The sequence below is a fragment of the Solea senegalensis genome, unplaced genomic scaffold (genome assembly GCF_019176455.1).
Source record: "Solea senegalensis isolate Sse05_10M unplaced genomic scaffold, IFAPA_SoseM_1 scf7180000015966, whole genome shotgun sequence".
Classification (NCBI taxonomy): Eukaryota; Metazoa; Chordata; class Actinopteri; order Pleuronectiformes; family Soleidae; genus Solea; species Solea senegalensis.
This window is the reverse complement of record NW_025321529.1, coordinates 8,099-17,710: the sequence shown is the minus strand read 5'-3', so window position 1 is coordinate 17,710 and position 9,612 is coordinate 8,099. Positions and strand designations below refer to the sequence as shown.

At 41.4% G+C, this 9,612-nt stretch overlaps 1 protein-coding gene across 1 annotated transcript; it reads left to right on the top strand.

The window, feature by feature from the left end:
• The first annotated feature begins 26 nt into the window (after positions 1–26).
• Positions 27–2,665, top strand: LOC122762682 (shieldin complex subunit 2-like). Its single transcript, XM_044017878.1, has 5 exons — positions 27–224; positions 1,071–1,314; positions 1,425–1,540; positions 1,624–1,821; positions 2,541–2,665. The coding sequence occupies exons 1-4, from the start codon at positions 83–85 to the stop codon at positions 1,803–1,805; spliced, it is 684 nt and encodes a 227-aa protein (XP_043873813.1). The 5' UTR covers positions 27–82; the 3' UTR covers positions 1,806–1,821; positions 2,541–2,665.
• The last annotated feature ends 6,947 nt before the right edge of the window (positions 2,666–9,612 follow it).

The following is a 9,612-nucleotide window of genomic DNA, read 5'->3' as shown; positions in this document are numbered from 1 at the left end:
CGCTCCTGTTTCCTCTGCAGTGGCCATCTGGGACTTCCACTTCCTCCTGGTGAGGGACAGTTTAACCTCTGACCTCCTCGAGATGCACTCCACCCCCTGGAGCTCCGCCCACCGGCTGGACCCCGCTGACCAGCATCTGCGGGACTTCCTCGCTCCTCGACACAGTCCTGCGGGAGACGGCGTGGAGCTGGACGTGGACACGCTGCTGTCGCAGAAATACAACGGTCAGTGTGATCCAGGTCACATGATCTCCACAAACATGGGTTTCATTTCATCTCATTTCAAGCTTTGTCATTTTTGCTCATATTTGTGACTCAGAGTTACTCTTTATTGATCTCTTACATCGCTTACAAAGCTCTTTACTCCACTGTTGTTGTTACATTTGTAACATAACAAGTTATATCTCAGAATCCCATCAACAATATCACAATAAAAGCATCCATGATGATATCGCACACACATTTCAAAATAAATGTTTCTTGGAAAAATACCGTTTACCGAAAAATAAATACACACACATTTAAATAATGAAAGACGAAACAGAATCAATTATGAAATCAATATTAACATGTAGGTCATTGACAAACTTAAACTTAACCCTTTAAAATTCAAAGACAGAATTCTTTAAAGGACCTGCAGGACACCGTACCTGTCCAACCTGTCCAACCTGTGCACCGCAGCACCTGAGAACTGGAGCATCAAAATGAGGACCAAAGCACAAACTGATTTCAGTCTCTTAACAAAAGACTCATGTAATAATATCTGCATCACATGACCACGTCTTTATCTCACTGAGAGACAGACTTTTCTGAAGTTTGTAAACCACTCACTCTCCCACACCAGAGTCCAGAGAGAAAACCAGTGATTTTAGCAGGAGCCGCTGCTCCTCTGCTGCCTCGTGTGGTCATTTTGTGTCACTGAGGTCAATCTGAACACTGAAGTAAAAATCTGTTTCTCTGGTTGCAGCCATGTTTACCTTTATGTGAACACACACACACACACACACACTTCAAAACCCTGAACTGTGCCTTTAACTCACACAGCTGCTGAATCTCTCTCTCTCTCTTCAGGTGTGGTGGAGCTCAGAGTCCAGGTCGCCGCCTTTAGCTTCCAGAACTCTCCGTCCTCCCAGAATGCACCTCGGCTGTTACTGGACAGCTCCACGCCGCTGAACGGAGTCCTGGAGGCGCTGAGCGGAGACGCCACGTACGCCGGCTGCGGTCGCTGCTCCGCCGAGCTCAGCACCGACGCCAACGGCATCTACAGCCCCTGTTACCCGTGCCTGCCCCTCACTGGTGTACGCCGGTACTACAGGTGAACGCGGCCAGAAACACGAACATACATTTTCACATTTGTGCTGGAAAAATGTATATGATCGTGTGTGTGTGTGTGCACGTGTGTGCGTGGGTGTGCATGATTTCCAGGCCAGGTGTGCTGACTGTGAGTGGGCGGGGCTATAGTCAGCTGTGTGTTCTGGCTCCTCCTGTTCCTCTGCAGAAAATCCTCAAAGCTCCACCCGATAAACTCCACAGGAGCTCAGGTAAGACTCACACTGTAGGTTTTGACTCCGCCCCACCCTGTCAGCCAATCAGAGAAGTGCATCTTTTTTCACCTGTATCGTAGCTCCCGGCTCGCAGGTGAAGCTCATCCAGGTGGCAGCAGAGAGGCTCCACGCCCTCCTCTCCCTCCCAAAGAAAACCTTTGTCATCACCATCAGGAGCCACTTCCTGTGCGACGAGAACAGCGCCCCCCTCAGTCAGGACTTTACGCTGCTCGACCTTCAGTTACCGACTGATTGTAAATAATCAGTAAAACCTCAAGGTGACAGAACAACGTTCTTTTTGTTTACATCTGCAAGAACAATGTGAGTCATTCAGCTAACTTTAGCCCTACAGCCAACCTTAGCACTGCAGCTAACTTTAGTACTACAGCTAACCATAGCACTACATTCCATTACATTACATGTCATTTGGGTACAAACAAGAGCTAGAAGAGCTTCAAGTAAGCCAAACTATAAGGTGCTAGTCATAAGTGCAATGTATAAGCAAGTGTTGTTGTTGTCGTCTTAGTCGAGGTAGAGTTGACTAAGACTCTACAGCTAACTTTAACACTACAGCCAACCTTAGCACTGCAGCTAACTTTAGCCCTAAAGCTAACTTTAGCTCTACGGCCAACTTTAGCCCTACAGCAAACTTTAGCACTACAGCCAACCTTAGCACGGCAGCTAACCTTAGCACTACAGCTAACTTAAACCCTACAGCTGACCTTAGCACTACAGCTAACTTTAGACCTATAGCTAACTTTAGCCCTACAGCTAACCTTAGCACTACAGCTAACTTTAGTACTACAGCTAGTGTTAGCACTACAGCTAACCTTAGCACGACTGCAAACAGTCGTCGCCTCGGAGAGGTGATTTGTTTGCTAAGGTCAAAGGTCAGGAGGTTTACGTGTATTTTCAATATTTCAGAACCATAAAAACACACTTGAGTTGTTTCAAATGTCAAATTTTTATCTTTATTCCAGAACTTTTTTGTCCTCAGGGTAAATTCATGACGTTGTCTTCTTGATGGACACTGACACTTCAGCACAGGACGAAACAAAAAAACATGTCTATTTACTTCCTGTTGTTGACGTTGAAATAAAAAGGTTCTGCCTCTGTCGTTTATTTTAAAGAACATCACTTCATTTCATCTCAACCTAACGTTGTTAGCGTTAGCTGAAGCTTTACGTTAGCAAATATGCAGAGCATTTTGATGCTAATCACTAGCATATCATTAGCCAACAGAATAATAAATGCGGTGGTGTTGAACAGAAGGGGGCGCTAACAGATGTCACCATGTGTTGAGTGAACCTGCGTGTTTTTTGGCTTCAGTCTTTCGCGACAGCTGCGTTCAGACCAGTTTCTTCGATTTATCGTCCGACCACAAAGTCGCGATGTCGGCCTCACTTTAGTTTCCTTTGGACGTCTCTTGTGCGACGTCCATCAGGTCACTGAACAAATCTGAGACAAAACAGGACAATCACAGAAATATCGAGACAGTTCCTGCAGAGACAAACGAGACATCGTACAAACCTCCGTCACTGACTCCGACATTCTGACATTCTGCAGCTCCTCCCTCCTCCTCATGCCCTGCAGCAGCAGCAGCGCCCCCTCCCTGTTGTTCACTGAAGAGACCAGCAAAACCAGATTTCTTCTCCTTTCCTTTGTCGTCGTCGTTGTCTCTGTCAAATATTTTGGAGAAGAAACCTCCCTTGTCCTCGTCTTTCTTCTTGTCTCCAAACGAGAACAGTCCTCCCTTCTCGTCTTCGTCGTCGTCTTTTTTCTTGTCTCCTCCGAACAGAGACAGGATTCCTCCTCCACTGTCTTTGTCCTTCTCGTCTTTGTCTTTGTCTCCACCACCCAGAGCGTCCTCGATGGCGTCCTCCACCATATCTCCTGCACAACAAACAGGTTTGATTTCATCAAATAAGACAATACGTCAAATTTGACCTCACGCAACAAAAAGACTTTATTAATACTGTAGTACTTTAACTACATACAGTACTGTTACTGTAGTACTTTAATGACATACAGTACTGTTACTGTAGTACTTTAATGACATACAGTACTGTTACTGTACTACTTTAACTACTTACAGTACTTTAACTACATACAGTACTGTTACTGTAGTACTTTAACTACTTACAGTACTGTTACTGTAGTACTTTAACTACTTACAGTACTGTTACTGTAGTACTTGACACAGTCCTACAGTACTGTTACTGTAGTACTTACTACTTACAGTACTGTTACTGTAGTACTTTAACTACTTACAGTACTGTTACTGTAGTACTTGACACAGTCCTATAGTACTGTCACTGTAGTACTTTAACTACTTACAGTACTGTTACTGTAGTACTTGACACAGTCCTACAGTACTGTTACTGTAGTACTTACTACTTACAGTACTGTTACTGTAGTACTTTAACTACTTACAGTACTGTTACTGTAGTACTTGACACAGTCCTATAGTACTGTCACTGTAGTACTTTAACTACTTACAGTACTGTTACTGTAGTACTTGACACAGTCCTACAGTACTGTTACTGTAGTACTTACTACTTACAGTACTGTTACTGTAGTACTTTAACTACTTACAGTACTGTTACTGTAGTACTTGACACAGTCCTACAGTACTGTCACTGTAGTACTTTAACGACCTACAGTACTGTCATTGTAGTACGTTCAGTGTCCTATTTGACAAACAAATGAGTTAAGTTTATTTCCACCGTCTCGCCTCGGCACGGCCTGGTTCAGGTTACATCTCCACTACAAAGTACATACTCAACTCAACACATCCACTATTACAAGCCTGTACGTCTACTTGTCTTAAGTCACCACATATCAAATCCAACCTCCACACACACACATCACATCTTAATCAAATCAATCAAAAAACAACATTTTGCCAATATTTTAGAGATGTCCCCAAAGAGTGAGAGGGCTGGTTCCCCCGTAGTTGACACCAACACTGTGAGTGTGTGTGTGTTACTGTAGACTAATCATCACTGTAGACACTCTCTGGTACTGTAGACATCATGTTCCTGTCATAGATCACATCATGCTGATGCAGCTGGAAACACTTTCACTTCAGTGTCGTTCAGAAGTGACCAAATCTTAACGTTTGACTGTGTTTATATTTACACGTGGAAATATCGTCATGAAATAGTGTTGAGCAAAATGTTTTCATGTAAAATAGAGTGAAGAAAGTGAGTGACTTTTATAATGATAGTTTTCTCATCTTCAGTTTGTGTGTCGTCAGGTTCCAGCTGAATAAAGATCAAATCTAATGTAACATATGGTAGGACTGCAGCAGTTATCATTAATGAAAGGATGAATGAGTGAATGACACTGTATTAAATGGAACAGTGTTCATTTATTCACTCCTCTCTTCACATAAATGTCATGTGTTCATATTTCTGCTCACTGGATTCAAATGGAGGCTGTGCTCTTTGTTTACCCGTTGCCATGGTGAATCGTAGTATCAGAGCTCCATTGATGATGATTCACTCAGAGTGAACTGAACTAAAGATGATCAGCTGTTGTGGAGTTAAGGTTTGAACTCAGAGTTTGTTGAACCTGGGGGGTATTCCATCAAAGAGGCTGAGATTAGCCCCAACTCAGTAACCATGGAAACTATGACTCTGGCTAAGCCATAACTGTGGCTCAGGTTTCCGTTCCATCAATCTGAGCCTCAACCCTGTTCCACCAAGGTGGCTAATGTGAATGCCAGCCAAGTAACCATGGTAACGTATGCTGCCGGGCAAACCTGGTCTGTAGCAGGCTAAAAGTGAAGCTTAGCACCATCTATGATCAAAGAATGTCCAATAGACAGAAACAGAGACACACTTTCCAGATTTCTGCTGGCTGGTCTTTCCAGCTCAATGGTCCCTTCTGGAAAGGGTAACCAGAACAAGTACGGCGGGCACAACTCGACTGCCTTTCTAAAGGTTTATTCCACATATACGATCAAGCAGCAGTCAGTCAGTAGTTAGACAGTTATTAGTTTGAAGTTAGTTAGTTAGTTAGACAGCATCTTGTTAGGTTGTAAAACCGACAAGTCGTACAGGTTCTGATGATAGATAGATTTACAAAGGCGCATACGAAGGCGATATATAACAAAACTTTGACGATGCAACGGTGCTTTGATACCAATTACAACAATGAACAGATAAATAGAATGAAAGAGCTTTGCCTGCTAGAAAGTTCTACACACACAACTGTCATGGAATGATAAAATAATATGATAAACATAAAATATATAATAAAATGTATTAAAGAAATGATTTATACGAATAATTATATATTATCTATAAGTACATGAAAGAACATTATCACCAAAATGAAATATAATAAAAAATAAGCCACAAATAAATACAAAATTAAACTAATTGTATGATAAATGTGATGAGTCATGTAAAATACTTTGATTAAATGTAGCCTATTATTATCAAAAATGTAGGCAAGGCAACTTTATATAGTACATTTTAGCACAAGGTGATTCAAAGTGCTTTACATAAAATAAAATGAAAATACAACAATTCAACATATAGCATGTGGGACAAAATACAGAAGTAGCACAAATACAGCATGTAAAAATGACAGGCTTAAATGAACATGATATCAATTCTATACAATTGGCCATGCAGGAAATAAATGAAAGCTATCACATTCAGTTGATAAATGAACAACACACTCACAAACAGCACACAACAACAACACACTCACAAACAATACACTGACAACAACACACTCACAACAACAACACACTCACAAACAACACACAACGTCACTCACAACAACAACACCAACAACGACACACAAACAATACACTGACAACAACACACTCACAACAACAACACACTGACAAACAACACACAACAACGACACACTCACAAACAACACACTCACCACAATAACAGCAACAACACTCTCACAAACACACTCACATAATAACAACCACAACACTCACAAAAGCAGCAACAACAACACACTCAAAAACAATAACACACTCACCACAATGACACCCTCACCACAATAACAACCACAACAACAGAACAACCACACCACAACAACACATTCACCACAACAACAACAGCAACAGCAACACACAACAACAACACACTCAGGACAACAGACAACAACACACTCACCACCACAATGACAGCAACAACACACTCACAAACACGCTCACCACAATAACAACCACAACACACTCACAAACAACAGCAACAACAACACACTCAAAAACAATAACACACTCACCACAACGACACCCTCACCGCAATAACAACCAACAACACCCCTCACCACGATAACAACCACAACAACATACTCACAAACAACACACTCAAAAACAACACACTCACAAACAACACACAACAACACACTCCAGTGGTGGGCGGTGCATTTCACGCTTAGGCCTTCAGTGATGTCCTACTTAGTCAATAAATACCTTTCATTATGCCATCATTTATAACACTTGGACTGGAGAGAGTAGTTAGAAACACACTTAAGCACTACTGAGGGGTATTCCAGAAAGCAGGTTCAACACACTCTGAGTCTATCCCTGAACTCTGAGTTGACTTACTCTGAGTCGGGAAACTCTGAGTATCCGGTTCCAGAACAGCTGATCTGAGTTAGTTCAATCAACTCTGAGTATGTTAACCTCGAGGTACGCGCGTGCACAACCACTATAAAAAGCCATCATCAATGGAGCCCCGATACCACGAGTCACCATGACAACCGAGAAAAAAAAAAGATCAACTTATTTCAGTGCGAAGGAGTTGGAGATCCTTTTGCTGACCTACGGAGAATATGAGCACATATTTCGCCGCGAATGCAACACAGCTGCAGCAGCGAAGGAGAGAGAGACCGCATGGGAGAAAATTGCTGCCCGAGTCAACGCGTAAGTTTGAATGTACTATTCCATTGACGTAACATTCAACCGTAAGATCGTACCATAGCCTATAGTTATGAATATATGTATATATATGTATATGTGTGTATATATATACACGTATATGTATATGTATATGTATAAATATATATATATATATATACATATACATATATGTGTATATGTATGTATGTGTGTGTATATGTATGCCTCCTTTTTAACAAATATATATCCACCCACCCAACAGTTGTGGATGGTGTAATCTGCCTGGTTCAGCCTCCGACTGAAACAATTGTTAACCCTGCAGCTGTAAGTATTCCATACTCAGATCTTGCCTCAGATGGTAGTTCAAAGTATTCTGAAACAGTATCTTTTCCTGCATCACAGGAGGAGGAGGAGGAGGAGGATGATGATGAGGAAACGCTGTCTGCTGCCACAGGGAGAGATCCGGAGGGGCCTACTGAAGTGTGTCTTAATATTATGTATAGCTACTGGCACTGCTCTACCCATTCATATTCATTTACATTCTTGAGTGGAATTTGGAGTTTGACATGTACACTGAAGTGATGAGCATAGATAATGGACAAACTAGCACATTCTTGTCCTTCAACAGAACATGGCTGGGCATCACCATGAGGAGGGTCCATCAACTTCTAGAGCACAGCTTGACACAGTGAGATTTTCGGTCAATACCATGTTAAATCTGTATGTAGAACTGCAGGAATTAAATGTCGTCCATATGTTTCCGAGTTGCCGGTAAAAGAGTTGTACAGGGTGCACCTAATGAAAACCATTCAAAAAAAACGAGAAAGAAATGGTGTACCTGGACCGGCAAATCAGAAAAACAGACTTGGAAATTCTATTAGTTGAATGCCAGTTGAGGTGGGTGCATTGTGAAACAGGTGAATATGTGAAATATGTTAATAGTTGGAACTATATTACAAATCCTGACTGTTGCTTTTGTACTTTTAATGAATAAAGAAGAACCAAATCACATGTGAATTTGTCTTTTATTTTTAATCAAAACGTCTAATCTGGGTCGGAAGATTCTCTCACAAGGTTATGCATTTCTAATCAATACGGCTTCGATGTCGATTGGATTTCTAATGAATGGGCAATCCATGTCTAACTGCTTTCTTCGTGTGGGAGAAGACAGGTAGAAACTCTGGGTTTCTTATAGTAAACCTGCCAGCGAGCAGGTTATGTTCACAGAGTAAGTTACCGCAGTAACAGACCCAGAGTTTAAGTTACCTCTCTTTCTGGAACGGATAACTCAGAGTTTCCCTCATCTCAGGGTTAACAAACTCAGAGTTCTCACATAACCCGCTTTCTGGAATACCCCTCTGGGCATTGCATCACCTCAATTGTGTACAAAATGGGCTATTTTCCGGCGCATTTTAAAATCAACAAACCCGCATCAGCAATTAAAACATATCTGGTATGCTACTGCCAAAACTTAAAAATAAAAGGGTCTTTAAAATTATCTTTCCAAAAAGTTTTATCAAATGAGTCCACAAAGAATATACAAGCTTTAACAAGATTGTACAATAAATTGCAAAATCGCAGTTTAATATCATAAAAACACGAACGAGACGGCAGTACAACCGCACAGCTGCGCCAGATGATTCACATACATTATATTATATTATATATACATTATACAGTATATTTGTCATTGTAGTTCGTTATTATGGATTTGATATGAACAAAATAAATTATAAAAACACATTAAACGTGAAAGAAAAATGTTGCACTCACCAAAACGGCTCTGTCCCCCAAAACATTTATTTAAACACAAAATCCATTCTCCTTTCTTTCTTCAAAAAGACGTCAATGACTTGGTTGTACAGTTTGTCTGTGTGTTTCAGTTTCAACAAGAAATCCTTTTCTATTGACATGAAGGCCAATGCTGAAAGCCGCGTCTGTCCAGTTGTGTTTCTTGCGTATGTTTTAATTCGCTTTAAGGATGAGAATGACCGCTCAACAGAAGCTGTGGACACAGGGATTGTCACAGCCAAACAAGCCAGTGCATAAAGCTGTCCCATACTCTCACTCAGTTCTTTGATCCTAAGAAAATCAAGGAGATCCACTGTCATGGCATACATTACAGTGAGTTCTGTTTTTAGTCGGGGCAGGTCGAACAGTGCACCGTGATTTTGTGTTAAGCTGGAAA

What these genes read in the sequence shown, in the direction of transcription:
- LOC122762682 (XM_044017878.1), top strand. Translation starts at nt 83, where the DNA reads ATGCACTCCACCCCCTGGAGCTCCGCCCACCGGCTGGACCCCGCTGAC. An exon ending in GCTGTCGCAGAAATACAACG is followed by an intron (nt 225 to 1,070) that starts GTCAGTGTGATC and finishes CTCTCTCTTCAG; the next exon opens with GTGTGGTGGAGCTCAGAGTC. An exon ending in GGTGTACGCCGGTACTACAG is followed by an intron (nt 1,315 to 1,424) that starts GTGAACGCGGCC and finishes CATGATTTCCAG; the next exon opens with GCCAGGTGTGCTGACTGTGA.